Source organism: Doryrhamphus excisus, chromosome 19 (genome assembly GCF_030265055.1).
Source record: "Doryrhamphus excisus isolate RoL2022-K1 chromosome 19, RoL_Dexc_1.0, whole genome shotgun sequence".
Taxonomy (NCBI): domain Eukaryota; kingdom Metazoa; phylum Chordata; class Actinopteri; order Syngnathiformes; family Syngnathidae; genus Doryrhamphus; species Doryrhamphus excisus.
This window is the reverse complement of record NC_080484.1, coordinates 3320001-3347313: the sequence shown is the minus strand read 5'-3', so window position 1 is coordinate 3347313 and position 27313 is coordinate 3320001. Positions and strand designations below refer to the sequence as shown.

The window sequence follows — 27313 nt, the reverse complement described above, 5'->3', positions numbered from 1 at the left end:
TCAATTGTTCCCACTGGTTTTGTCCGATATAAGCGAAATCCGTTATATGTGTATACCGGAAAATGTCCGTTTTACGCATATATCGAATTAATATCCGGTATATGCGTAAATCGGATTTTATCCGTTATAAAAAGGCACTTCCTTGACTATGTTTCCAATGTACCTGGACGCGCAGGCAACGCTGCAAACGCTGCAAATGACGTCGTATAGCGGCCTGTCACGATTCGGCGAATTGGAGCGCCACAATGCGGCCATCCGATATATGCGAGGGAAATTTAATGGAAATGCATTGGAACGGGACTGGAGATTTTGTCCGAAATAGGCGAAATCCGTTATAAAAAATCCGATATATGCAATGAATTTTTATTGGAAATGCATTACAGAAAAATTGGTTCTTTTTTATCTGTCCGTTGTGAGCGAATTTCCGATATATCCGAGTCCGATATATCCGAGGTTTACTGTTCATGGTGTACTTTGTTTGTGGTCGCATGTGGTCAGCTGGAGGTCAAATATAAGTGAAGAACTTCTTCATTCTAAGGGTACACCCAAAAGAAGGAATTGAAAAAGATCCACCATCTTTGGAAAGAGACTTCTGCAAATGACAATTATTTTAATGATACATTTTTTATTACAATCACTTCAGTTAGAATCTCAGTCCTGTAAAAAAAAAAAAAAAAAAGGACCATTCACAGTAAAAATCAACGCCTCATTGGCCAAAGTGACGTAAGTGAAGGCACAGCATAAATGAGTCTTGAGAACGACTGAAGTAAACCAAAACAAAACATGGCAGCCATATTGGCAGAAAGTGTTGCGAAATCTATTCTTTTTGACAATGTATATGCTTATTCATAAACAATAAGTAATGCATCACATACAGAAGTGTAATGGCACCCAGATTCATAATCAGATGATAATTGATTAAGTGCTGCTCTCTAGACAAGTCTGCATTGTCTTACACTGTAAATCAATACATATTATTTGTTCAATTATTATTTTTAATTTAAGAATTTAATTTATTGGAGCAGTGATTCTCAACTGGTTTGGCTGCGGGAGCCGGCGTCACCCTTCAATGACGAGTGGCGAGCCAAATTGCAGACATAAGTATATTAAATATGAAATATATATTAGCTACTTGTAAAAGACATTTATTTACTGTATTTACATTTGAAATGTAAAAAGACTGCCTAAAGGACGCTAACTTTTGAAAGCCTTCTCCTTGCTCCCAACATGAGCAGTTTGAGTGTGAGGTAGTGCAATAATAACAACAATACGACTGCATGTCAACACAAAAACAGTTTCATGATCAGTTCAGCGATACGCTTTAATCCACATATTTAAAAATGATTTTGAACTAAAAGCGTGTGTAAAGAGAGAGTGGAGCGTTGAATCAGAGCATTGGCACATGAACCTGGACGAGAAGTGAAACAAGAAGTTCAAAATCAGACCAGTCCAGTTGCTCTGATTCAACACTCAGTAGATTTCATAATAATAGATCTGAGCCAATAAATCTAATTTAGCATTAAACGGTACCATCGTACTGTACCTGGCAGTCTTGATTGTGGGCGGAATTTGCCATGCAACTCAACTTCAGCTTTCGATTTATGTCCCGCTCTCCTTCAGTAGATATCTTGCTATCGAGCTATGTGTTGGATGGACGGCGCCTTAAGGCCATACTTGATGTCCGCCCCCCTCCCGCTCAAGCTTGACCAAGTCGCCCCTTAAACATGGCACGCACCTCGGCGTAGCCAGCGAACCGAGCAGACGCGAGGTTCACCGACAGCAGATCATTACACTATTTTTTTTTTTTTTAAACAACTCCCACCAGCAGACCTCACAGCTAGGAGACCAGGGTTCAATTCCACCCTCGGGCATCTCTGTGTGGAGTTTGCATGTTCTCCCCGTGCATGCGTGGGTTTTCTCCGGGTACTCCGGTTTCCTCCCACATTCCAAAAAAACATGCTAGGTTAATTGGCCACTCCAAATTGTCCATGGGTATGAATGTGAGAGTGAATGGTTGTTTGTCTATATGTGCCCTGTGATTGGCTGGCGACCAGTCTAGGGTGTACCCCGCCTTACGCCCGAGGACAGCTGGGATGGGCTCCAGCACCCCCCGCGACCCTCGTGAGGAAAAGCGGTAGAAAATGAATGAATGAATGAACTCCCACCAGTTGAGAATCACTGTATAGGAATCTTGACCTTAATAAACGTGTACCCTTACACCCCTACTGGCCTGGAATTGAACATTAGTGTTCATCATGAATGGTAGCAATGTGAACTTCAACTACACCGCCCCCACTTTCTGCTCATGACACAAAAGGCCATAAATGCAGCACAGCAAAATAATAATAATGACATAATGATATTGATTATCTTTGAAGGATTTAGAATATGTTTTTTTACGTTTTAAAGTGTTTGCTACGCATCACAGTTGTTTTGTGATCACTTTTGTACAATGACCTTCATGTGCTTATACCAGGGGTGGGCAAACTTTTTGACTCGCGGGCCGCATTGATTTAACAAAATTGACAGGGGGCCAGAGTATATATTTTACGCATATAATTCTAACAGTCCACCTCGAATGATTGTATCTGTAAGTGTCATGCAACCTGCTATGTATATGTGCTTGTGTCCTTTTTTCAGGAGCACTTTGTAAACAGCAGATCACATCAAATAAACAAATTGATTAAAAAAAAAAACTACCTAAACCATCAAAAGGTTGGCTAAAGCCATGATGTCAGGTTGTATGTTAAGTTTGGAAAGAACGTGCGGGCCATATTTAAACACTTGGCGGGCCGGATGTGGCCCCCCGGCCGTAGTTTGCCCACCCCTGGCTTATACGGTAGATCGCCGACATCCGCAGGAGTTGCATTCTCACGACTTGCCCATAAAAATGTCTTATTTTGACAAACCAATGCCTCACTAACAAGTAAGACATTGAACACAATGCATACGCTGACACAATACTATACACGCCAAACAATGCCATTTTATACTCATGTACAACCCTCAAGGTATGCTGGGCAACTTCCTGTTGGCGAAGTGCGCGCCTGGGCTTCCCTGCATGCCTTGCGGGTTATGAAATAGAATTGTTTTGCATGTGTATTAGTGTGTAAGCGCTTGTTGGTTTACGCTGTGCGATTAAGAGTGTAAATATTTGGGCTAATGAGACGCCAATAAACGGCCTAATTGTGGTGATTATCAGCACAAGATGAGAAATTGGATCAAAAATACACAAATTTGAGCGCTCGATGACAAATATGCAGGAATCTACTGTAAATTGGTTTTAGTATAGTAAACATTTCATGATAGATCAATACATTAAATGCTAGATAAATGATTGATGGGTTTGTACCTTCTTGTGCGATTCAGTAAAGCCATAAAAAGGTATCGCATCATTACTTGAAGTTCCCAATGATCACTAACATCATACAAGTTCATGATGTGTTACCGATATCCCCGTCTGGATCATAGTTTGGCTCTCGGCGTTTGCTCCAGCAGCATCCTCATGTCCAGAAGTGCGTTCTCCACAGCGTGGGCCAGATCTGCGGTGTTGGTTTCTTTACACGTATTGAAAGAAGACACCGCAAAGTTTATGTGCTCGTTCATCGGATTGTAACACACGCCGTATCCGTCCGGTACGACCGGGCCGAAACACATGACGCAGTCGGTCTTGGATGGTACCTTGTAAACGAGGGGGGGGGGACAAATGCTTATAAATCGCAAAATCACAACCCCCACAAACTTTGTTGCAAATCGACCCTCTCATGTGAAGGTTTGTCATAACATACCTGACTGGTGGATAAGCGGTAGTGCAAGGCTTTGGCGTAGGATGTATCTTTGAAGACTTTAGGAATGGAGATCTTCTCCTCAGCAGCCTGCATCTTCAGGCCCAGCAGATGTCGGTCAATGGCCTGACCACTGATTGCCTGAAAGAGTTTCCAAGTTATCAGTCATCAAATGCAGACCATGCAAAAATGAGAGTCATGATAGCGATAGTGCTGGAAGACAGCTTGGAGACAAAATACATAAACCAGGCGTGTCCAAGAGCACACACATTTATAGAGGCTTTTTATACATAAGGACATGAGTTGATACATTGATTAGTTGATGGGCGTCATGACGATGACCCCCTTTGAACACCCCTCATGTACAGTAAATTCATTTTTTCATTTTCTACCGCTTTTTCCTCACAAGGGTCATGGGGGTGCTGGAGCCTATCCCAGCTGTCTTTGGGCAAGAGGCGGGGTACACCCTGGACTGGTGGCCAGCCAATCACAGGGCACATATAGAAAAATATGTAAATATAGTAATATTAGAAGACCAACATGCTGAGTACTCACGCAAGGACTACTGTCACATATATGTGACTAGCTATTTAGCGTTAGCTATATGTAACAACTGCTTGAATTAATATTTCATATTGCATTTTAGACACGGCGGTCTCGTGGTTAGCGCGCGGACCTCACAGCTAGGAGGACCGGGGTTCAATTCCACCCTCGGCCATCTCTGTGTGGAGTTTGCATGTTCTCCCCGTGCATGCGTGGGTTTTCTCCGGGTACTCCGGTTTCCTCCCACATTCCAAAAACATGCTAGGTTAATTAGCGACTCCAAATTGTCCATAGGTATGAATGTGAGTGTGAATGGTTGTTTGTCTATATGTGCCCTGTGATTGGCTGGCGACCAGTCCAGGGTGTACCCCGCCTCTCGCCCGAAGACAGCTGGGATAGGCTCCAGCACCCCCAGCGAGCCTCGTGAGGAAAAAGCGGGAGAAAATGAATGAATATTGCATTTTAATCCTGATACTCGGCTCAAAACGTCAGTAAATGTAGCATATTCCCTCTCAGGGCAGAGGCGCCAACTCTCCCTGGCTGGGGAGAGTGAGGAAGTTTCTACCGTCCTGCTAACCATAGTGAGAATGTTTGTTTAGGATGCAGCTAATGAAGTAAACAAAGTAAAGATGTTTTAGTCATTTAGAAATTAGATGGCATGTTAGTGTGAATCAAGATGGTGATTATTTTTTTCTCTTTTTTTTGTGCAGCCCTAACACGCGCACACACACACACACACACACACACACACACACACACACACACACACACAGTTTCGCATCACATTTCTAGTCTCATTTTATTTCTACAGTAAACCTCGGATATATCGGATTCAATTGTTCCCACTGGTTTTGTTCGATATAAGCGAAATCCGTTATATGCGTATACCGGAAAATGTCCGTTTTACGCATATATCGGATTTATATCCGGTATATGCGTAAATCGGATTTTATCCGTTATAAAAAGGCACTTCCTTGACTATGTTTCCAATGTACCTGGACGCGCAGGCAACGCTGCAAACGCTGCAAATGACGTCGTATAGCGGCCTGTCATGATTCGGCGAATCGGAGCGCCACGATGCGGCCATCCGATATATGCGAGGGAAATTTAATGGAAATGCATTGGAACAGGACTGGAGATTTTGTCAGGAATAGGCGAAATCAGTTATAAAAAAATCCGATATATGCAATGAATTTTTATTGGAAATGCATTACAGAAAAATGGGTTCTTTTTTATCTGTCCGTTGTGAGCGAATTTCCGATATATCCGAGTCTGATATATCCGAGGTTTACTGTATTTCAGGTCACGAAGCAGCTTTTGCGGCATTCCTCTGCTGTCTCTGTAAAGTCGGAGCTCTCAGGGTAGATGATCAGCTGGCGATTGTTTTCAAGGTTTTCAACAGGTACATAAGTAGCCACTGTGGCTTTTTCTTCATCACTACTGTATTGTATTGTACTGCGGTCCACAAACACAGCAGGTCCCCTCGTCTCGTGGGGGTGACGTACCTGGCCCACCATCGAATGGCAAATATTCATTCATTTTCTACCGCTCTTGCTCACAAGGGTCGCGGGGGTGCTGGAGCCTATCCCAGCTGTCTTCGGGCGAGAGGCGGGGCAATATATAGATGTAGTATTCCCCATTTTTACACAGTAAATTTTGGTCTTTGGAATAAACTCCATGAGAGTTAAAATCAACTCAATCTGAGTGTACATGCGTGACCATCCATTGACTCCACAGGAGAGTTAATAGAACTCTGCTTTTGGAGTTGATCTTTTACCCCCTATTCAGAGTTAAAACTGAACTCTTCTTCGTGTTAAAATACTACTCTTTAGAGAGTAAAATGTGACTCTCGAATGGAGTTGATTTTAATATTAACTCTTAACCGGTATTAAAAGCCAACACTTAATATATAGTTAAATTAACTATATTTAGAGTTGACATTAATTTTATATGTGAACATTATTACACTGAACATTTTACTGTGTACGACATTCATTCATTCATTTTCTACCGCTTTTTCCTCACGAGGGTCGCGGGGGGTGCTGGAGCCTATCCCAGCTGTCTTGGGGCGAGAGGCGTAGTTCACCCTGGACTGGTCACCAGCCAATCACAGGGCACATATAGACAAACAACCATTCACACTCACATTCATATCTATGGACAATTTGGAGTCGCCAATTAGCCAAGCATGTTTTTGGAATGTGGGAGGAAACCGGAGTACCCGGAGAAAACCCACGCATGCACGGGGAGAACATGCAAACTCCACACAGAGATGGCCGAGGGTGGAATTGAACCCTGGTCTCCTAGTTGTGAGGTCTGTGTGCTAACCACTCGACCGCTGTGCCGCCCTGTAAGTAAATTCTGTATTTAAAAAATGCACCACTCACCAAGTTTGTATATGCCTTGTGTGCTTTTACTGCTTTCTCCATGAGAGCCACTTTCTCTGTGTTCTGTGCAGGACACAAAAATGTCAATGAAGATTCTAAAATCAAGTAAATGATTAGTGATAGCCGGATCAAAAGGCTCTTTTCGAGAGATCAAAATCGCCTTTATTTGCCCAAAGGCATGCTTGGTAGTGTGAGGTTTTGGATTTGTTCCAGTGGAAATGACACCTGTTTGTTGGGGTCATCGAAGGCCTTCACGAAGGCAGCGGACGCACTTGAGGCTGATCGGATCGTGTCGGTACGACCCAGCCTGAACATACGCAGGGAGGCGCTCTCATATGTCGCACAACACTGCTGATACATCCTGCAGAGAAAATATGCAAACAGACATGGATGTACAGCCCTTTTCTTGGCCCGTTCAAGATGCAAATGATAAGACAGTACAGTCTTGTCCACAATGAATCCAATGGGGTCAAATGTCAAATTGCACAAATGTTTATTTTACAAGTTTAATTTATTTTCTTATTTTCTAAATTATTCCAGATATCTACAGAATTGAATACCTTTTATTATATGTATGTATATATATATATATATATATATATATATATATATATATACATATATATATATATATACACATATATATATATACATATATATATATATACACACACATATATACATATCTATATACATACAGTGAAGAAAATAAGTATTTGAACACCCTGCTATTTTGCTATTTCTCCCACTTAGAAATCATGGAGGGGTCTGAAATTTTCATCGTAGGTGCATGTCCACTGTGAGAGAGATAAACTAAAAAGAAAAATCCAGAAATCACAATGCATGATTTTTTAACAATTTATTTGTGTGATACAGCTGCAAATAAGTATTTGAACACCTGAGAAAATGAATGTTAATATTTGGTACAGTAGCCTTTGTTTGCTATTACAGAGGTCAAACGTTTCCTGTAGTTTTTCACCAGGTTTGCACACACTGCAGGAGGGATCTTGGCCCACTCCTCCACACAGATCTTCTCTAGATCAGTCAGGTTTCTGGGCTGTCGCTGAGAAACACGGAGTTTGAGCTCCCTCCAAAGATTTTCGATTGGGTTCAGGTCTGGAGACTGGCTGGGCCATGCTAGAACCTTGATATGCTTCTTACGGAGCCACTCCTTGGTTTTCCTGGCTGTGTGCTTCGGGTCGTTGTCGTGTTGGAAGACCCAGCCACGACCCATCTTCAATGCTCTGACAGAGGGAAGGAGGTTGTTCCCCAAAATCTCACAATACACGGCCCCAGTCATCCTCTCTTTAATGCAGTGCACTCGTCCTGTCCCATGTGCAGAAAAACACCCCCAAAGCATGATGCTACCACCCCCATGCTTCACAGTAGGGATGGTGTTCTTCGGATTGTACTCTTCATTCTTCTTCCTCCAAACACGCTTATTGGAATTATGACCAAAAAGTTCTATTTTGGTCTCATCTGACCATAAAACTTTCTCCCATGACTCCTCTGTATCATCCAAATGGTCATATGCAAACTTAAGACGGGCCTTGACATGTGCTGGTTTAAGCAGGGGAACCTTTCGTGCCATGCATGATTTCACATCATGACGTCTTAGTGTATTACCTACAGTAACCTTGGAAACGGTGGTCCCAGCTCTTTTCAGGTCATTGACCAAGTCCTGTCGTGTAGTTCTGGGCTGATTCCTCACCTTTCTTAGAATCATTGAGACCCCACGAGGTGATATCTTGCATGGGGCTCCACTCCGATTGAGATTGACCGTCATGTTTAGCTTCTTCCATTTTCTAATGATAGCTCCAACAGTGGACCTTTTTTCACCAAGCTGCTTGGTAATTGCTCCGTAGCCCTTTCCAGCCTTGTGGAGGTGTACAATTTTGTCTCTGGTGTCTTTGGACAGCTCTTTGGTCTTCGCCATGTTACAAGTTAAAGTCTTACTGATTGTATGGGGTGGACAGGTGTCTTTATGCAGCTAACGACCTCAAACAGGTGCATCTGATTCAGGATGATACATGGAGTGCAGGTGGACTTCTAATGGGCAGACTAACAGGTCTTTCAGGGTCAGAATTCTAGATGATACACAGGTGTTCAAATACTTATTTGCAGCTGTATCACACAAATAAATTGTTAAAAAATCATGCATTGTGATTTCTGGATTTTTCTTTTTAGTTTATCTCTCTCACAGTGGACATGCACCTACGATGAAAATTTCAGACCCCTCCATGATTTCTAAGTGGGAGAAATAGCAAAATAGCAGGGTGTTCAAATACTTATTTTCTTCACTGTATATATACACACACATATATACATATCTATACATTTTTCTTATGTTACAGGAGATAAAGTATATTATTATCACAGTAGACTTTTCGTGGAGAATAGTGAAAAATAGTGGAGAGTAATTGATACGTCCATTAAAATGTCTATTTTTGACACTTAGCTTACCCGCTTCTTCGTTCTCCTACGTTGGGATCAACATTCATTCATTCATTCATTTTTACCGCTTATCCTCACGAGGGTCGCGGGGGTGCTGGAGCCTATCCCAGCTGTCTTCGGGCGAGAGGCGGGGTACACCCTGGACTGGTGGCCAGCCAATCACAGGGCACATATAGACAAACAACCATTCACACTCACATTCATACCTATGGACAATTTGGAGTCGCCAATTAACCTAGCATGTTTTTGGAATGTGGGAGGAAACCGGTGTAAAACCCACGCATGAACATGCAAACTCCACACAGAGATGGCCGAGGGTGGAATCGAACTCGTGTGGCCTGCGCGCTAACCACTCCGCCTTGGATCAACATTTGAAAAAAAAAGTCAGCTATTATGAGATTGAATGCCGCTCCAGAACCCTCGCCTCTGTTCAATTGCCACTCAAGACGCAATCCGGGTTTAATCCCTACGCATCCTCACACTCATTAAGCTAAGCTGTAAAGTATATAATGAGAGTACACTCCATTAATGAATGATCATCTAACATGAAGTGCTGAGACCAGTGCTTCCAGAATCGTTTGCATCTCAGCATATCGGGGATCAAATTATTTATAGAAAGGCTACTGAGGACATTCGTTTTCTAAAAAGGCTGCATCTCAGCTTTGTCTTACAGATGACAAATTGTATTAATATTATTATTGGCAGTAGTCCTCTTAGTGGTACAGTAGTGTTAGTAGTAATACGAAGGCGCATGAACACACTGGCGGACTAACAAAGATGTCACTTTTGTTGTTTTGAGTAAACCATTTATGAACATTAACCATTGTTATGTCTCCCCAGGCGCTGAGGCACATTCATCTAGTGGCAGCGCATAGAAGTGAAAGTGAAATTAGGAATCATAAGACACTCAGTGGAGAAATCCCCATTGGATGGATGCCCTGGCAGATCAGGTGAGCCCAATGTTGGTGTAAATACTCATTGCTATCCACCATTAAAAAGCAGAGAAGAAGAAAGTCAATATTGTCATTTCCAATAAATGAAATAACAGTGATGGATTTGAGACATCAATTCACACACTCAGAAACTAGTACTCGGTGTACATAGTATATTTGATGACGTGTACTGCCATGTATTTGAGTTTTTTCATGCAACTCACCTATAGTAAGCCAGCTGTAGTGCCACCTGTATGAACGCATCGGGGCTCATCTTGTGGGCCTTTGGTACATTTTTTCCAAAGTGATTGAACACAATAACCCTCACATCCAGGTCTTCAGCCAATCTGCAGTGAGAAGGAAGGCATGATGTGCATGTACGTCTATCCAAGTGGTTCCACGTGCAATGCAATACTGCAATACTTGTCAGTCACAAAGTGCCATTCTAAAAGCTGTCCTCACACATTCATGCTCCTTTTGGCCTCTTCTATATCCTTCTTGAGCTCAGGTGTGATGTTGAAGTGTAGTTTTTTGGGCATGGGCATGGGCATGGGCGCCTTGGCAGAGGGAACCATCTCTGGCTTCCTCCTGAGAAAGAAAATAAAGTCACCATTAACTGCTTTTCTCACACCAGACACACCAGTCAACCATGAGAATATTCGGAAAAAAATGTATTACATCAGTGCCCTCCTGTCCCGGACAATGACCAACAGGCATGCATTTTGACCACTAAACACGGCTATACACGTTGCCGCCCTCCAGGCACACAACCCGAAAGCTCCAGATGGGAGCCCAGTCCCCGAAACAAGACCAGAGGGACCAGCAAACACACAGCGGCTTGCCTCACAGCATTCACAAGGGTGCAAAGGTTGAGTGACAGGAAGAGAGAGTCTGACAGTGTGCAGCGATGTGCTTGCTCACGCAGCAGCAATTGTTGTACGGTATGCTAAGAGTCTAAGCGCCAGTTGGTGCCAGTTCACGCCAATGCAATTTGCTGTGGCGCCTAGTGTCACCAATTAGGTGCCTAGTGGCGTGCAGTGGCTCAAACTGCCTCCCAATTGGCTCATGGTGGCCAGTAACAGCGGCAAAATTGAGTGTGGCGGCAAGAGAATGTATAAATGTTTAAAATCTTTGTCGCGCCACTTGCATCAAGCAAACGAAGCAAAGTGTCCACCAAGTGGAACCAAGTGGAACCAAATGTCACAAACAATCCGCCTATTGGAATCCACTGGAATGTAATGGTGAGAGCCAAGCTGCGCCAATTATGCTAGGAGTCCACTGGGCCAGCGCCAGTTGGCACCAAAGATTATGTGATTGGCGCGTAGTGGCTCGCTGTGGCGCCGAATAACAACAATATGGCAACATGAACATTAATTCGGCGCCACAGCGAGCCACTATGCGCCAATCACATAATCTTTGCCACAAACTGACACCAACTGGCGCCGGCCCAGTGGACTCGTAGCATCAATGTGGCTCAAAATCACCATCGCTCGCCCACGACACTGAGCTAACAAGCCAAAGGGTTGAAGTTTGCTGATAAATATTAATAATTATTATTATATTTAATAAATACTTTGTGTGTGTGCATACATATGTAAAAAGCCCTCCCCACAACATTTCCCACATTGTACGTATTTCCAATTGGGGGACAAGTATGCACAATAGCAGACAAATATATGTGTATATCAGATAGTACAGCATCTCCACAATAATGGTAATTCGATTTATGGAACGATTAAAAACAAAAATCAGGTTGATAATTATGAGCGCTCAATAAACTGACATGTGCGTATATGCACGTATTTCCTGTTTCCCAGTATGCTTTGCGTACAGGTTTTTACTCTTGTCATCCACCTATTGCATTGTGTGTAGTTCTTTTGACACCATGAGTAGGAATGCCAAAAAGTTGTTGCACCCAAACCGAAACCGTAGCCCAAACACGTACGTAACCTACCGTGAGTAACTAGTATCAATACACCCGCAGTTGAGAGGCAAAAATGTTGATCACTGTTCTCCAAAGTCCAAGCTGATGTGTGTGAATAACATCGACTTACGTGTATTCCACCACATGGTCGATCAGCGCCACAATGGGAGGACCCTCAGCAGGGGCATGCTCATAATTGGCACCGCATGTCCCATCTTCTCCAATGATAAACTGAAAAAGATTTCTTCCTTTAGTGCCAGTTATACATTTACAGAGAATTTACAATTGTAATTGTAATACAGTAATCCCTGTTTATCACGGTTATCTGGCTCCTGAACAGGCTAGGGCAGGGGTCAGGAACCTTTTTGGCTAAGAGAGCCATGAAGGCCAGATATTTTAAAATGTGTATCTGTGAGAGCCATATACATTTTGAATGCAATAAAATGTGTGCATTTTTATGTAAGACCAACAGTTTTAGATATAATGGGCTCTAATTGTGTAGACCAGGCACATTACACCACGCCAATGGGGTGTGGCCAGCACACTTTCGTGAGCAGCGCAGTGTCTAATAATAAATGAAATACTTGTTGCCATTAATACAACTTCTGCTGCTGCATGGTTTTGCACCATACTCCGTACATGTATTTCATTCTTTTGGCCATCTTCGTCAGAAGGCTTGGTTCTGCAGCTTTAGCTAGGCGACTATTTGACTAAAGGAGGAAAGTCTATATTTACATGTTGACATCTCAATGACCGAGGTAGACTACCGCATTACCCAGTAATAATTGAGTTTTGGTGTTTGACCTGGAAAATATCATCAAGAAAGATGGATATGGTCGGCCGTATTGCAGTAGAAAATAGATGGACGGATTAAAATGCATAAGAAAGTTGTTGATTTTGAATATTATTTTTAACAGTGATTTCTGTGATGGTTTACTTTAAAATGTTAGCAAAAATGCATTTTTATTGTGGTAAGAAATGCTTGAGAGCCAGATACAGTCATCAAAAGAGCTCCCGAGCCATAGGTTCCCTACCTCTGGGCTAGGGCTTGAAAAATACTTTTTCTTCAATATTCTGATTGAATATGAGATTATTTTTTTCAAGGTCCTCTTCTCATGTATATTTCAACAAACAAGTAATAAATGCATTTGCATTATAATAAACAATATCAGATTTTATTATACATAAATTGTTTTTTCTTACAGGATATATGTAAGAAAGAACTATATATGACTTATGTTACGATAAAGGCAAATGAAGTGTGAATCAATATGAAAGATGGATTATTCTACTTCAATTACAGTTATAAACTTGCAGTCTTGGAGGCATGAATGAATATGAAAGATGGATTATTGTACTTCAATTACAGTTGTAAACTAGCGGTCTTGGAAGTGTTCACCACAACAACTTAACAGAATTCTGAATGAATCAGTAAAAAAAAAAAAATCTCACACACTAAAGGGCAAACCACAGCAATAATGTGAACAAATACTGTATGTGGCTTTACTACTCATCAATTTTACTGACACCTAGTGGAAAAATACTACATCACATCTTTGAATGCATCTTCCGAATGCCTTATATTTGTATGTTAGAAAATGCTTCATCTAGGACACAAATGCATAACATTTGCTCAAATATGCATTTTTTTAAACTAATACTAGGCCAAATTTACTCACATGTATATTTAATAACGTGGCGAGGTATTACTGTAAATCCCAAGTGATTCATACAACCCTCCTTAAAAGAAAACCATTAGAGATTTAGGTTTCACCTGCAGTGTCTTGTCAAACCAGCGGTTGCCACTGTTCCACGGGCTCCCTCCTCCGTGCAGCATCTGCACGGCTGCACGGCTCCGATGTGCGTTGGTTGGTACTTGAGGCATGGGCCCATCCAAACACACTGTGAAGATGCTCCTTTGAATAGCCGACACAGAGTCTTTGTTTGTCCGATCTGAACGCAAAAAGAAATCAGGGTGTGATTGTGTGTCTTCCTTTCTTTCTTGGCCACTTGTGTTTGTTTTTTTTAAGTGACAGATAGGCCAGCCCATAGAAGAATGAGCTTACGAGCATATAAACACGTCATACAGTAGCTCCCCTCACATTCATTGTTCAGCATTCACAGCCATGGAAAATCCATGGAAAATTATTTCTCTATTTTTTTCCTCCAAAGATTCATTCATTCATTTTCTACCGCCTATCCGCACGAGGGTCGCGGGGGTGCTGGAGCCTATCTCAGCTGTCTTCGAGCGAGAGGCGCGGTACATCCTGGACTGGTGGCCAGCCAATCACAGGGCACATATAGACAAACAACCATTCACACTCACATTCATACCTACGGACAATTTGGAGTCGCCAATTAACCTAGCATGTTTTTGGAATGTGGGAGGAAACCGGAGTACATGCAAACTCCACACAGAGATATCTGAGGGTGGAATTTAAATTGTGTTTCCTAGCTATGAGGCCTGCGTGCTAACCACTTGTCCGCCGTGCAACCTCCAAAGATCTGTGGGGTTTTTGTGTTTGTTTTTTTAAAAGCAAAAAACATTTCCGCTTATCCTCACTAGGGTCGAGGGGGTATGCTGGAGCCTATCCCAGCTGACTTTCAGGCGAGTGGTTGGGAACACCCTGGACTGGTCACCAGACAATCACGGGGCACATATATATATTTTACAACATTGTAAAAATATGCACGATAGGTTCATTATTCATAGTTGTTGGTGTGAATGTTTGGTTGTCTATATGTGCCCTGTGATTGGCTGGTGACCAGTATAAGGCGTACTGCACCTCTTGCACAAAGACAGCTGGGATAGGCTCCAGCATACTCTAGTGGGGACAAGCAGTACAGAAAATGGATGGACGAGTCCTCCAGACATTAAATAACACAGTCATCTATAGTCACCTTTACACTCCCATTACCCAATACAGTAGACATAAGATAAAATAAGACATAATTAAGGTTTATTCAATCACAAAACAGCGACTTATTAATTAATGTATTTTCTTTTTAAACGTGATAGAGTGAAGCCACAAAATTTGAACAAGAAATGGGGAGGGATTACTGTATAAGTCTGCGATTGTTCTAGCAGTGTTTACCAAGCCTGCGGTTTATTTTATTTCATTGACTTGTCAGTCGGTTGTGACAACAAACTCCTGCAATCACCGGTATCTTACAGCCGTCAGGAGGGCATACGGTGCAACAAAAAACATTGTTGTATTTCATTCCACCCACCCTTGATGAGGTTAATGTAGGCCTTGCCCCATATGTCACGATGCTGCGTGGTGAGGATGCCCACAGGTTCCGTGTTGGTCTGGAGTGATGAGCTGCAGATCCGGTCCAACTGAACAAACAGCTGGTCAGCTGTCAGTGGAGTCCCATCACTGTTGTACACATCCAGCACGAAGAACTAAGTCCAAGATGAGGGAAGGAAAAAACACCAAAATAATCATTGCACAAAAAACAGCTCACAAGTAAACATAACGCACATTCCACTTACTGTAGGTAAATGATCTAATACGCTCTAAAACAAGAACAATAAGTCCCTCTATAAAACTGATGCATTGCTAGCCGTATTCATTATTAACAATTGCTGTGGTATCACGTTATACAACATGTATCTTACTGATATACAGTCCATGTAATGTTCACTTTAATGCCTGGAACAACTGAAGGTACATTTGTTTTTACAGATATAATAATGATTACAAGCAGCTTGTAAGAGTGTAAATTAGTTTAAAAATTACAAGAATTGACATTTTGCACTGTTGGAGCTTCAGGAGGTTCTAAGTAGACCTTCAAAATGCAAAAAGGCCTTTAAAAGCCAAATTCTTGGGGAAAAAATGTGGATTACATTTCATTTTCTGTCAGGTTTACACTGGGATTTGCACTGTCATCATCATCTCTTGACGGCAAAGGCAAAAAAGCTTTCTAGCTTTGAAGGTGGTGGAATTGCTGAGCTGCATTAGCAACAGCGCGCCACTGCTGCTGAGGTTGGACGCAGTGAGACTTCTTCAAAGATCCTGAGGGTTATGAAACAAAAAGGTAAAAAAAAAAATGTCACTGACTCTGAGCCGCAGGATCCAGTTAGTTGTCCGTCAAGACATGGGACCATCTTTGACCCAAATGAAGGTTGTTACTGGTACAGAGTGCAGTCCAATAACCACCAGGCACCAGAGAAGACATTTAATTCAAAGGCCTCGTCTCCTTCAATGCCGGAAAATTGCCCGTTTGGAATTTGCACAAGAGCACCAAACATGGGACATTGAAAGGTGGAAGAAAGTTTTATTCTCTGATGAGAAAAATGTAACCTCGATGGTCCTGGTGGCTTCCAACGTTAGTGGCATGACGAGGAGGTCCCACCTGAGATGTTTTCCACACAGCACATCATGATATGGGCTGGTTGGGCAATATATTTTATGTACTGGTACACCGGTATAGATCCTTCCCATGACAGGAAAATGACTTTAAATGATAAACATCATTAAGCCGAGCTAATACTGCGCTCTGCGGCCGATATGTAAGATGAATAAAATGCTGTCATGGTGAGGAGAAGAAATGTTCATGTGGAGAAGTATTGACTCGGCAGACCCGTCAGTCATAGCACAAAATCATCATCATTAAAACACTGAACAATCCCCTCCTGACCTAAATAGTTTGAATTGGTGATAAACACTGGTGGAAGATGGCTAACTAACTCGGTTTGGCTAGCTTCCACTCACACTTACAGAGCGTGAATGGAAGCTAGCAGGGTTAGCTCGTGTGGTTGTGTGCGCGCGACTCGGGCTCGTTGAGTATGTTTTCACCAGGTTGTATTTTACGGCTTTAATGTAAGGAATATTTTACAGTGCTCGGTAATGACGTGGAAAAAACCCTTTTAATTTTGAACGTTGCTCATCTTAGCACGAAATACACATTCTCCACACACAGAAGATATTTCCTTGACAGTCCTTTAAAATAACAGCACTGTTTGCATAAACAAAACTTATAATACAAATATATATGCATTTGGAATTGCATGGGTGACTACATCTTCCCTTATCACATCATAGGCATTAGTTTGTTGAAGATTTATTAGCAATGTGTGAGGAGACTGACATCCCATTAGAATAGTTAGCCAGTTTGTTACCAATAAAAACATGTACTTTGTAGCTTTTTACAAAAGACTGTGCTGAATTTAAATGTTATATTGTTTTATATAGTCATGCCCAAACGGACAAAGGACTTCTTCCAGAGGAATAATCTCACTCCATCCTGTGTGTTCCCTGGTATAAATCCAATTGAGAAAGGTTTTTGTCTCACTCTCATTTCTTCTTTTTGCATTTGGAAGCTCCACATAGAACCTCCTGAAGATCATTCATTCATTCATTTTCTACCACTTTTCCTCACGAGGGTCACGGGGAAGGATGGAGCCTATCCCAGCTGTCTTCGGGCGAGGTACACCCTGGATTGGTCACCAGCCAATCACAGGGCACATATAGACAAACAACCATTCACACTCACATACATACCTATGGACAATTTGGAGTCGCTAATTAACCTAGCATGTTTTTGGAATGTGGGAAAAAAACGGAGTACCCGGAGAAAACCCACGCATGCACGGGGAGAACATGCAAACTCCACACAGAGATGGCCGAGGGTGGAATTGAACCCTGGTCTCCAAGCTGTGAGGTCTGCACGCTAACCACTCGACCGCCTTGCAGCCCTCCTTAAGATCAAACTGTGCAAAATGTCTTTAAATAGAAATTCTCAATTGATATGATCTTGTTTATGTTTATAACAACAATACCTATTGAAATTTAGCGGTCAAAGCAATATTTATGTTGTACTGAAAATGTGCTCACCTGAAAATTATGTACAACAGTGATGTGTTGAGGACGCCGGGAGCTCTTGGCGTGGTTCACAACAGCATCTCTTTTTACACCAGGGATGCGGCAAGATGACAGTACTTCATAGTACTGATTCATACAAAGAGGCTTCCCTCCCAGGTACTCCACTGGTATGGTCTCACTGCAAAGTACAATGACACCAAGTAAGAAAGGGGACAATAGAAAGAGAGACAAAAACAACAACAATTTCAATGACAACAACAGAGACAAACAGGACTACACCAGTTAAATGCCAATGATGGCTACAAAGGGTCACAATGGAGAGGACAAAGTATCAAACAGCCAGAGTGATATCACTCAAATACTGGCAATAGTAGCAATGAAGATATGAACCATGATAGTAAACAGAATGGTTGCGACACAATTGCAATAACTACAATTTCTTTGTTTGACATCATTATTACCGTGATAATAGCAAGTAAGGCAAGGCAGCCACAACCTCCTAAATTTGCTTTTTAATATTATTAGAGCCCTCTAGACATTACATTTTCACTCCTAATATGGTGCCCAATATAGTAGACGTAATAATACCGTAGAAAATAAGACATAAACAAGAATTGTGCTCCTGTGTGTTCCAGTGCTAGGGGCGTATTTAAACAAGATGAGTCTTGAATTTGATTGGCACCGTTACTTAACGGTAACTTAACGTCTACTTTATTCAGTTCGGATTGTGTATTGTGTCCCATCATGGCTAAAACCCATGCTCCAAAGAGGAAACGCTACAACATGAAATTTAAGTTGTCCGTATTAAAATTTGCAGAAGAAAACTCCAGACAAGCTGCCGCCAGGCTTTTTTTCCATCAACCCAGCTTGCATCAAAATCAAACTGTGGAGCGTGTGGCTTAACCGTGGCGGCTGATGGCAGTTTTACAGCGAACCTATTGTACTTTTCCACTGACCTATAAATGTAGTTAGAATGTTGCATTATCGAAGTTTCAGATAATGAGGTTTGCACATTTGGAAGTGAGCCCTGAAAGAAGTTTGGAATAGCTTAAGAGCCATCCGCTAGGTTTCTGAGAGTATTTTCTGTGAGCCTGACTTCTGTATATGGGTGTGCCCGGGTACAAGCTGAGTGGGAGCAATCACAGCGTAGTGGAAGTCCCCAATTTGGAAATAGGTGCAGATTCTGGAAGATCTAGTAAGTATTCTGTGCGTGTTATTATGTGTAGCTGCTCTGTAGGAGTCTATGTCTCAATCCAAAGGGCCATAAATGAGTATAATAGGCCCCGTTTAGGGAGGGCCATGCGCATCAGGGCGGCAACTGTTAGCTGAGGTAAGACAGAGTGGGATGGCTGAAGTCGGAGAGGGCGAGGAGGAGGAGAACGACGAAGAAGAGGAGTTCAACAATGAAGTAGTGGTTGAGGATGACAGTGATGCGGGAGATACTGATGAGTGAGAGATGCAATTGCCTGTTGTTTTACTGTTGTTTACTGTAAGCCTTCCTTTCTTTATCCATTTATGTTAAAAGTGACTATAGGGATGTTAGTTCATGTCTAGAGGTCTCACATGGTGTTAAAAAACACCACATTTAGAAGGTCGTAAAAAAGGTTTTCTATTCTACGATTCAATTTATAAATATGGAATCCTACTTTGCAAAATGTACTTATCATGGTTGATTCTGGAACCAATTAACCGCAATACACAGGGGATTACTGTATGTACAAATACCTGCAAAATATATAACATTTTTTAAAGACACAATTAAATGTACTCACTTGTCAATCATCGTCTTGAAATCCAAAACACCTGCAATGAGTTTGGCAGCAAACCTGCAAGATAGAAAACAACCACAGATGCAGTCATGGACAACCACAATGTCTAAAATAAACCTAAATGAGAGCAGATAGTAAGTATAACAATGTAACGGTTCTCCTATACATGACGTAGTAGCGGCCACTAGGGGGCACCCAAACACTGACCTCATTGGGGAGGGCCCCCAGTGTAGGTTATTTTGAAAGGTTTTTTGTTAGGGCTTAAAGTAGCTGTGTCCCAATGACGTGCATTTTTAGCTAGCATGTATTAACTTAATAATGCAAAGAAAAGGGAAAAAATAAACATGTGTTCACGTTTCACATAAGGATTGTGAATGATGGGCTAAATTCCAAAAAAGCGCAGTTCCGCTTTAACAACTAACGCAGTGTTTCCCACACATTCATTCTGTAACAAAAAAAATGTGGCCGCCATAAATAAATTTGCCGCTATCAAGGTGACTGTGATAAAACTTTCACTTTTCTCAATGAGCTCCCCCATCTTGAGGCACTCTCAGGCAGAACCATTTTATATTTGTTTTGCTTTTCATGTTTTTCCACTCAGTTTTTGCAAATGCATCCTGCCCGACCTGTGGGAAACACTGCCAATAATACAACTGTAGTTGAATATTATAGTAGTATTATAGTATATAGTTGAATATTTACTGTGTGTAATCACCTGATTTGCCCCTGCTTGTCACTGAATTCCATGCGGGGTAAAACCAAGCCTGGACTCGAATGGACCACCACTGGCAAACGGTAGTCAAGATAAGCCACCTGCACCCACCATTCCGACAACTACAAGAGACACAGTGAACAAACACAGACAACATGTAAGTCCCTAAAATAAAAGTTCATAACAAAACAATGTCACAATTCGTTGGTCATAACAGCAGAAAGGACCCGCACCAGCAAATACAAATAGACGGTGTGGACATTGAAAGGGTGAACGAAAATACATTTCTGGGGATCACAATAGATGAAAATATGAGCTGGAAACCTCATATTACAAATATACAACATAAGGTGGCCAGAAATATTTCAGTATTGAACAAAGCAAAATTTGTTCTCAATCAGAAACTACTCCACACTCTTTATTGCTCTCTGGTTCTACCATATCTTACTTATTGTGTGGAAATATGGGCTAATAACTATAAAAGCAATCTTCACTCGCTAAATGTACTGCAAAAAAGGTCAGTAAGGATAATTCATAATGCCGCCTACAGAGAACATACTAACTCCTTATTTCTAAACTCACAAATACTTCAACTTGCTGATATAGTTCATCTTCAAACAGCTAAAATAATGCATGAGGCTAAAAATAACCAATTACCTAAAAATATCATCCAATACTTCTCTACAAGAGAGGAGAAATATGATCTCAGGGAAGAAGTACATTTGAAACACTTCTATGCTAGGACTACGTTATGCTAGCCCAGGGGTCAGCAACCCGCAACTCCAGAGCCGCATGTGGCTCTCCAGTCTCTTTGTTGCGGCTCCCTTTGCAATGCTTGAATATTTTTTAAGCACCCGAGTGGTGAAAATGCACATCTTCGTTATGAGTTTACAAAAATCCAACTTTGTGTGAGACCATGAATGCATCCTGACTGAGTTCTGACTGGTGACTGAATGAGCAGACAGGATGCTATCCAGTTCTCTCTGACAGGTTAACATGAAGGGAAATGAGTAATACTTTGAGTTATTTGAGTTATTAATTATTATTAATGAGTTATTTGACGATTCTAAAAAATAAATTAGAGCTCATTTAAAAACAAAAGTTTATCTCCAGTACTAGCAAGAGTACTCCAACTCGTCTTTTTTTTTTTTTCCCTCCAATGTTGTTTTAAACATACAACGTTTTGCGGCTCCAGGCTATTTTTCTTTAGTGGGCAAGTGGGTGAAATGGCTCTTTTCATAGTAAAGGTTGCCGACCCCTGTGCTAGCCATAGCATTTCAGTATGTGGAATCAAACTATGGAATGGATTGAGTAAGGAAATCAAACAATGCACAATGATGAGCCAATTCAAGAAACAATACAAGCAGTTGATGTTTGCTAAATACAAGGATGAAGAGTCTTGAACCAGTCATGATGTGCTATATATATCACTATATTGACACTTACTATGGTACACATTATGTCATTAATAACCCATTATGTTAATTGGCCACTCCAAATTGTCCATAGGTATGAATGTGAGTGTGAATGGTTGTTTGTCTATATGTGCCCTGTGATTGGCTGGCCACCAGTCCAGGGTGTACCCCGCCTCTCGCCCGAAGACAGCTGGGATAGGCTGGACTTTTGGACACCCCTGACATAAGCGATGTCTTACACTTGAGCTCTCACCCAATTCTCCGTGTTGCATGCTCTGCTCTCCAGGCCTCTCTGGAGCCTTTCTCCAACGCCTCCTGGTTTCTGGAAGTCAGCCAACAGCTCCTTTGTGTGCGTCAGCTCATCCACTTCCACGATGGGCTCCAGGGCGGTGATGTAGCGCTCACAGGTCTGCTGCAGAGGAGGCACTGGCAGATTGGGCAAGCCCTTCTGGTGGCTCAGGTATCTCCCGGTCATGCGGGACGATGATACTGGTTTCACCAGGTAGCAGGGTTTGACCACACCACAGGGTTTCGCCATCCCCACCTTTACCTGGAGACAAAACAAACACACATTGTATTGGCTACAATACTATAATATCATTCCATTCTCACACAAACCTATGGCAACTATAAAAACTGGAAGGCACTGGAAAAGACGGCCAAAAAAAGGAGTGTTGACAACAAAAGACAAGGGCCGGACTTTGGACACTAGTTTAACCGTTTTATTGCCAATAATCGATATCCCTTACAACAGACAACTACAAAGCTAAACTTCATTGTGGGTAAGGCTTGACATGAATGTAGCAAAATACAGGAAAAGAAGGAAAAATAAAGAAAAATTCTGAAATTCCACCCGGAAAAAACATTCCATTTCATAGACTTACCTCTCGTGTAAAGTGCCTTGAGATGGCTTTGTTGTGATTTTTGTTAAATTCGCGCTATATAAATAAAGTTGTATTTAATTCGAAGGCCCGACTAACGCCGAGTGTTGCCGAGTGGACCGGAAGTTGTGCTACTCTGGCTGAACAATTTATTTTCCCTGTTCAAGTTAAAATGCAATAAACTATAAATTAAACTATTAAAACGAGACAAAGGGCAAATACCGTAGTTTCCCGGTTGAAAAAAAATGCCTTTGAAGTACATGACGTCACATCTAGAGGGCACACGCAACGTAGGAACTACAGTGACTCGATGAAAACACACAAAAATGGCAAAATATTAACTACCTCTTTATGCTAAGTTGTGCATAAAAGGTGAGTCTGTGTATGGATTGTTTAAGTGTGAGAATCGAGCATTGTTCTCGTTTGTTTACAAGTAAAATTTATATTAAAACCAGATTTGGCGATCCCTTCCTTCCCCGTTTATTTAAAATCAAACATATGACTTCCGAGAGACGACATGAACGCGAATAGTGCTGCCTTTGTGCCATGTCCACGGTGTCTTACGGTTGTACTGACGCTTAAATAACCTTTTACCTAGTTGGCTTGCTTTCACCTGCAGTGGTGCTAGCCTAAGTGCTAACATTTAGCAAGACTAAAAACGCTGATAAGTATCAGGAAATGTCTTCGAATGCTAACCATTCGTTTTGGGCCAGTATAAAATGTTTGTCGGCTGTAAATCAGTGTCTTACCATTCTGCTACAAATTCCCAACATTCTGCCGTTCAGGAGAACACCCCCTGTGGACGTCAGTGGTCCCAAGTCCACTATAAATATTCAAATTCGGTGCAGAAGACCAAATCTAAACACGACAAAAATGACAGCTGCACAGGACGAATGTCGAACTTGTATGACCTGAAGCTGTGTCCGCCCCTCAACGCGGCGTGTGTAAATATACCTTTCTGATCCGAACACAACACAACGTAACGGAACTTGCTAAGCTGTTGTTTGTACAGTTGCCTAGGAGGGCGCTGGTGAGCAATTTGTATTATTTGGCTGTAATCCACGAAGAAGAGAGACACGTAGTGATGGGAGTTTCGGCTCTCTTAAGGGAGACGGTCCTTTTGGCAGTGGCTCCTCCGACATCATCCCGCCCCTCCAACATACTCTGAATGAGTATGAATGAGTCTCATTGTTTACAACTGCGTTCCCGTTGTTTTGTGTCGTTGTAATCGATGATAAATTATTGTACCTTAAAATGAACATTATGGTACGCACTCAATTTGACATTCCTCTGGGTCATATGCTACAGTAAACAGTACCACAGACAGTGAATATTATATATTATATATTATATATTATATATTATATATTATATATTATATATTATATATTATATATTATATATTATATATTATATATTATATATTATATATTATATATTATATATTATATATTATATATTATTGGCGACTCCAAATTGTCCATAGGTATGAATGTGAGTGTGAATGGTTGTTTGTCTATATGTGCCCTGTGATTGGCTGGCGACCAGTCCAGGATGTGCCCCGCCGCGCACCCCAAGACAGCTGGGATAGGCTCCAGCACCCCCGCGACCCTCGTGGGGATAAGCCTACATGTGTCTATAACGGGAAAAAAAACACGAGGGAGAGAGAAAAAACTTTAAAGAGCCAACTCCCTTCGATCACTTCAAAGAGCCTTATCTAAGAGCCGGATCGTTCGCGGACGACCCATCACTGGAAGTCTGACAGCCTCGCCATGGCGGAATCTGAGAAGCAGTCAGGTAAAACTAATCCTGTATGATTTGTTTTTTTGGGAGGTTTCTATGAGTTTTGCATCGCTTCTTATGTCATAGATGTTGGCAAATGCATTGATTTTTCCCGTGTATGCGTAACGTTATGGAATTCCTTGTGGAAATATCACAACACAAGTCCTCGCACTAGCAAAGCTTTTTGGAATCAAATGAGTTGCACCTTTTTCAGAGCCAAATGATTTATTCTAATGTAGAACCTATTTTTTTTTGCTTTACTTCCTGGAAAATAATAGTTAGCTTTGAAATGTATCAGTTAAAATGCGATGTGTAGCTTAGTTAGCCTTTTTAAATGCAATCTGAAAAGAAAGTGTTACCCCTGAACCCGCGGTTTGATTTGAACCCATTTACATTGAAACTTTACGTTTTATTCTGTGTATGTTTAGCGCAATCAAGCACAAAAGCCCATCATCATACTGGAACATTTAGCCTGAATGACGTTTTACTTGAGTTCCTGAAAGACTGCATACAACATATCCACATGGCATAACACTAACACTGACACTAAGCACTATAAGGAGGGGTGGCCCAAATATAAAACTGAATATATAACTTTTTATAGGAGCCACTCCTGAGGATGAACCACCTGAAGTCATAACAACCTTCATGGTACCCAAGAAAGAAATTAGCATGGTCCCCGACATGGGAAAGTGGAAGCGGTCTCAGGTAAAATGTCCTGTTGCTTAACCAAATTTTCTCATGCAAGTTCCTTTGTATGACCAGTTATTACAGTCTGACTACGTAATCATTGTTGTTGTCCTTTTTTTTAATGATTACAGGCTTATGCTGACTATATGGGATTCGTTCTGGCTCTGAATGAAAGCGTGAAGGGAAAGAAGCTAACATGTGAATATAAAGTTTCCGAGGTATGTTGACTTAAAAAGCACATTTACACTCCTATTACCCAAGAAAGTGGACCTAATATGAGAAAATAAGCCATTTATGGCATAATACAGGGTGACCCAAAAAAAACGGGCCCCGTTTCTTAGTGTTTTGTCTGAATGAAATGAAACTTTGGTCATAACTAGTTTATTATATTCAAAACATCACATCAAAACACTAGGGTCTTTGGCCTTTTTTTCTCCGTTCTACAGCATATGTTCTAGATGGCCTCCATTTAGCTCTGTGCATTTCTTGAGGCGCAGCACGAAGTTGTCCATGAAGTGGCTCTCATCTCCTCCCTGATGGCTTTCTTGAGTTCCGTAATGGTTCTGGGTTTCCCTGCGTAGACTCTGTCCTTAAGATAGCCCCAAAGAAAAAAATCAGGGGGGCTTGGGTCCGGGCTATGAGGTGCCCACTCAAAATAAGACTGATCACTCGGCTTCCGAAGTTCTCTTTCAGCCAATCGCGGGACAGGTTTGAGAACTTGCTCCGTCTTGCTGGAACCAGAACTTGCTCATGGGCGACGGGTAGATGGTCTGGAGTTGATTCTTGAAGGTTTTGAGGACCTCCACATACCGCTCCTTGGTGACTGTCACTGCTGCGCCAGATTCTTCGATAAAGATTGGTGAAGCCCACACCCTGCACTTAGGAGAGTACAGGGGCTTGGTGGCTACTTCATTGGGTCTGGAGGACCCCCAGAAGACATTTGTCTTGGAGTTCGCCTTTCCATCAAGATGGAAGTGGGCTTCATCTGAGGTCCAAAGGAGGTTAAGGATACTTGGTGTCTCCTCGATCTTCTCGAGCATCTTGACTGCCATAGCCCCCATAGCCCCTGCAGCGTCTGTATTCTGTACGGGTAAGCCCTGATATCGTTCACCAGCACTCTCCTGCAAGTCTCACCGAGGGACTGACTTCGCTTACGCACAGAGTGTTTCGGACTCTGCTGGAGAGACGCTCTCACTCTTTCAACCAGCTCGGCTGTTCGCTTCTTGGGACGTCCCGAGTGGCTTGGACGGTTCTCACTGGCAGCGTTGAGGTTCTCCACGGTCCCATACTTGTCAAAGTGGTCCACCCAGTTCTGAATTCTGCTTTTGGGTGGCGCCAACATTCGAACTGACGCATGAAACTGTCCTGGGTTTTCTTAAACGAGCCTGTCTTGTACAGTAAACCTCGGATGTATCGGATTCAATTGTTCCCACTGGTTTTGTCCGATATAAGCGAAATCCGTTATATGCGTATACCGGAAAATGTCCGTTTTACGTATTTATATCGGATTTATATCTGGTATATGCGTAAATCGGATTTTATCCGTTACAAAAAGGCACTTCCTCGACTATGTTTCCAATGTACCTGGACGCGCAGGCAACGCTGCAAACGCTGCAAATGACGTCGTATAGCGGCCTGTCACGATTCGGCGAATCGGAGCGCCACGATGCGGCCATCCGATATATGCGAGGGAAATTTAATGGAAATGCATTGGAACGGGACTGGAGATTTTGTCCAAAATAGGCGAAATCTGTTATAAAAAATCCGATATATGCAATGAATTTTTATTGGAAATGCATTACAGAAAAATTGGTTCTTTTTTATCTGTCCGTTGTGAGCAAATTTCCGATATATCCGAGTCCGATATATCCGAGGTTTACTGTAATAAAATTGAACACAGTGTATTCTTTGTCCCAGCTCCCACTGGGGTCTTGGTGTACTCACGGTCGTTCATTCTGCCATGTCCTGTACAATAAGGGCAATCAGTGAATAAATAATGGAGATATCACATAAAGTGTACAAGGGGCCCATTTTTTTTGGGTCACCCTGTAGTGCTGTATTTTGTATTTTGGTGCTAAAGAGTTGAGTGAGGGATGGACAGGAAGTGCCGTCCGTTTTACAGAGTAGAGTTTTAGCCTGAGGTGGGTTATGGCCGCAACAGTAGCCCGTGTTAGTGATTATTGTGCCTGTTGTGAGATCATTCAAAGCCTG

The 27313-nt window shown here is 42.0% G+C and overlaps 2 protein-coding genes across 3 annotated transcripts in view; one reads left to right on the top strand and one right to left on the bottom strand.

The window, feature by feature from the left end:
* Nucleotides 1-590: 590 nt before the first annotated feature.
* Nucleotides 591-23641, bottom strand: crata (carnitine O-acetyltransferase a). Of its 2 annotated transcripts, none has more exons than XM_058056101.1 (14): nucleotides 23380-23641; nucleotides 22003-22299; nucleotides 20338-20456; nucleotides 19626-19679; nucleotides 17866-18031; nucleotides 15257-15431; nucleotides 13800-13978; nucleotides 12156-12256; nucleotides 10564-10689; nucleotides 10326-10448; nucleotides 6941-7076; nucleotides 6716-6778; nucleotides 3789-3926; nucleotides 591-3681 (listed from the first exon to the last, which is right to left on the bottom strand). In XM_058056101.1, the coding sequence occupies exons 1-14, from the start codon at nucleotides 23401-23403 to the stop codon at nucleotides 3466-3468; spliced, it is 1917 nt and encodes a 638-aa protein (XP_057912084.1). In that variant the 5' UTR covers nucleotides 23404-23641; the 3' UTR covers nucleotides 591-3465. The 2 variants fall into 2 exon arrangements, with proteins under 2 accessions (XP_057912084.1, XP_057912085.1); XM_058056102.1 differs by lacking the exon at nucleotides 23380-23641 and adding an exon at nucleotides 22634-23238.
* A 657-nt stretch (nucleotides 23642-24298) lies between these two features.
* ptpa (protein phosphatase 2 phosphatase activator) overlaps nucleotides 24299-27313 on the top strand; it is a 33130-nt gene continuing 30115 nt past the window's right edge. Inside the window, exons 1-3 of the mRNA XM_058056103.1 lie at nucleotides 24299-24427; nucleotides 25017-25120; nucleotides 25234-25320. Coding sequence (XP_057912086.1) covers nucleotides 24403-24427; nucleotides 25017-25120; nucleotides 25234-25320 — 216 coding nt within the window. The 5' untranslated portion in view covers nucleotides 24299-24402. The remainder of the gene's footprint in view (nucleotides 24428-25016; nucleotides 25121-25233; nucleotides 25321-27313) is intronic.